The 3,476-nt window shown below is 39.7% G+C and overlaps 1 protein-coding gene across 1 annotated transcript; it reads right to left on the bottom strand.

The window, feature by feature from the left end:
* Nucleotides 1-426: 426 nt before the first annotated feature.
* LOC122643431 (F-box protein CPR1-like) lies at nucleotides 427-1,723 on the bottom strand. Its single transcript, XM_043837053.1, has one exon. The coding sequence runs from the start codon at nucleotides 1,721-1,723 to the stop codon at nucleotides 473-475; it is 1,251 nt and encodes a 416-aa protein (XP_043692988.1). The 3' UTR covers nucleotides 427-472.
* Between the last annotated feature and the right edge of the window lie 1,753 nt (nucleotides 1,724-3,476).

Raw genomic sequence — 3,476 nt, 5'->3', positions numbered from 1 at the left:
CAGAACATCCTTTCTTCCAATCTGACTACCAGGGCAATCTGGTTTGCCCAGGCTCTTTCTATGGTTAAATAATGTCTCATTTTTGTTTCACGTTCCAACACAACTAGTAATTTCATGAATGCAAGGACTTATAATTTCACGAATGCAAAGACTCATGCCCAATGGAGCAGAGGAGCAAAGTGTAGGAAATAGCAACTCACACTAGCCACTCAATTTCTTCAGAGCAGATGGCAATTGTATTGTAAGTTCAACAATTCACAGATGATTAGAAAGATTGAAGTAAAATAAAAAGGAATTCATAACAAAATACAGCACAGTAAGATCCTACAAGAGAGGCTTACATAAATTAAATATCAATACTTTTTGGCCTATATTGTATGTATTCACCGATAGAGAAATCTGAACCAGAATTAATACTACATAAATAAATTTTTAGAAGGCTCTACCTCTTGTTTCTGTTCCTTTTCACAAGCTAATCACTTTTTGCTTCCTCTGCCAATCTTCCTCCTTCCTTTTCTTTTCTCCCATGTTTGTTGCTAACATCAACTCCACCATCAGTCCCGAGTGAAACAAGGCTCTCCAAATACATTTCTGTACCAAAAGCATATGGTGGATACCTAAGATGAAGCTGGCGACATTCATTCTTCACTACATCAAGTATGAAAATACCAATATCACTTTCGCCCAATACAACATCTTTCTTCAGAATGCATAAAGGTTTAAACAATCCCTGAATCCCAGACGATATTGGCTGTGCAACTGAAAATACTTTAGTCCATGATTGTTCATCACCATAAACCTTCATGACCCAAATGTCAAAATTCTCATCAGCCTTGCAATGATACAGAGAAAGAAAACCACTCAATTCCCCCAATCCCATGGGGTGATTGGTATCATCTTGGCTGAAGCTTTTAGGTAGAAACAGCTCCCTGAACTTCTCATCCCCAAAATCAAATGAAATGGGTACTACCTTTGAGGAATCTGGTATGCCACTTGTCATCCAATGAAGAGCTCCATTGACCAGTCCATGATGATATGGGTAATTAATCTTGTGCGAGGTGCCCTTAATTAATCTCCAATAAGAATTAATACCAAGCGTGTACACAAAGACAGCGGAATGAACAGGTTGTTCTATCATGAAGTATGTAATCATCATCACCTTGTATTCATCGGTTCTAGGACTGTAACCGAACCCAAAAATAGTTAAGATGGTAGAAGAAGAAGATGATCTCCCAGTAAGGATTTCTGGGTAAGGCAGCCTCTTGTATTCCTTGGTGACTGGGTTCAACAAATACAAGCTATCAAAAGCAGATAAACAGAGTAATCCATTACAAGAACCTATAATCTTCAAGAACATGTCACAGTTGCCATCTCTAAACGGTAAAACAAGTTGTTTCTGCATATGATTTTTTAGTTGTCCTCTGGTTTTGATGTACTGCTTTCCACATGACCCAACATTTGTAGAGTAGAGTCTACCAGCATAAGGAAACACTAGTTTGGAGACTTCTTTGATTTGGGTTGATTGATGGAGTTGCATTTTAATGAAATGTGGTTTGGTAACTAGATTGCACCAATGCTTGCATACGCACCTGAAGCGCATCAGGGATTTCACAGGTAGCCTTGACAGGATATTTTCTTCGACTTCGTTTGGGAGAATAGACCTCGTTATCTTCCTACTCGGCTGATTCGCTCTCCCTTTCTTCAATTTTCTTCTATTATTCATTTTTCTCAAACGTTTGCTTTCTTGGACGCAGTTGCAGAAGCAGGAGAAAGACAATAAGAGGAAGGAGGGGGGTTTGGGGGAAGAAAATGAAGAAGCAAAAGGGTGTTGGCACGGAGCAGAAATGACTACTCAAATGAGAGGGGAAGGATATCAAAACCAAAACCCTCCTGTATGTTTGAATCAGAGGTGAGGTGCGCATTGGACTGTGTAACCGTCATGTAACCGTCACCTCACTGCTAGAGCAATGCCTCAATTTCTCCGCAGTCCTCTGTGTCTTCACCAGCTGTAAGCATGGTTCAAGAATCGTGAATCCGGATCAAAGAATCGGCCAATTCAAATTGGAATCGGCAATTATCGATCCCGATTCTGACCGATTCATATATCTCTAATCATAAATCAGAATTGAATCAGCCGATCTGGATCGTCCAATTCCGATTCACTATCATCTTCTTTAATCTCCCAAACCCTAGCTTTCTTCTTGCAATTTTCTTCATTTTAGTCTATACTGATAACGGTTACTGTCGAAAAGAGATCGAAGGTTTTTTTTTTTTTTTTTTAATAAATACTAGCATAAGTTGAAATATAAGGAAAGATACACAACCAAATCAAAAAGAAGATCTAGGCATCGGACTAAAATCTTTTGGACTAAAATCTAAAGATAAGTTCCAAGCAGACACAACATGATGATTCTTCATGGAGGAGATGCATGACCTAATGGAGACTTTGGAGCGCATATGTGAAGCGATGGTGTCCAAAATCTGATCAAGGGATCTAGAGGTGTCAATTCAAGGCCTGATATTGCATTCTTTCCATATATGATAAATCGAAGCATGAAAAGCAAGTTTCCAAGGGAATCAATGCAAGACTTGCCATTAAAGTGGTCAAGAATCCACTTCCACTTGCCATGAAAGGTTCGATGTTCCTAAGGTAAAGCTAGCATCCATAGCTAATATGGGATCAAATCTGTATGGGAAGAGGACACTCAAAAAAAAAAGGCGACAGATGTTTTCGGGGCATTTCCAGAAAGGCAGCAAAAGAGACGGACAGGGATGTGTCTTTGGATAAGTAGGGCACGAGTGGGAATGGAATGGGTTAGATCGCAACAAACAATAAAGTTATGCCTAAGGTATGATCTTTAAACCAAACAATAGGGTGCCAAGGAAGGATCTTTATCGTCTCAAGTGCAGTGCATTGCCCAGTACACCTGTGTGGCACATCGGGCAATGCACAACACTTGAGAGTATAAAAATCCATCACTCTTCTTGTGTGGTGCACCGCCTGATGTGTCATGTAGGTGCACTGGGCAGTGTACTGCACTTTAGAAGATAAAAATCCGCCAAGAAACATTTGGGGCCAGAGTGCGGATAAGTTTCCATACAGAGGCGGAGGAAAAAAAATCATTTGAGGATTCTTTTCAAATGACAATGTCACTAGAGCACAAGATCTCTGGGGGATTCCAGGGAGGATATTCCAAGCATCAATCAGACTAGATCGGAGTCTTAAAATGGTTTTTCGATAATTTGGCTAGTCTCACCTCTTGATGTAGTAAGAAATCTTACCTTCTTCACCCACCCAAACCCTAGAGAGAGGGATCTCCATCTCTATATGGAAATCTAAAATTTTAGCCCCTAATTTTCTTATAAAGAATTGATGTCTCTTGCAACATTAGAACAATTTGTTTCTAAGAATCTTGTTGCTGCCAAAAACAGAGTGATACAAAGCTCAATGGAAGTCGCATTTCTTCTCGTGAAGA

The sequence above is a fragment of the Telopea speciosissima genome, chromosome 10, assembly GCF_018873765.1.
Source record: "Telopea speciosissima isolate NSW1024214 ecotype Mountain lineage chromosome 10, Tspe_v1, whole genome shotgun sequence".
In the NCBI taxonomy this organism is placed as follows: domain Eukaryota; kingdom Viridiplantae; phylum Streptophyta; class Magnoliopsida; order Proteales; family Proteaceae; genus Telopea; species Telopea speciosissima.
The sequence above is the reverse complement of the archived record's forward strand: the minus strand, read 5'-3'. Positions and strand labels throughout refer to the sequence as shown.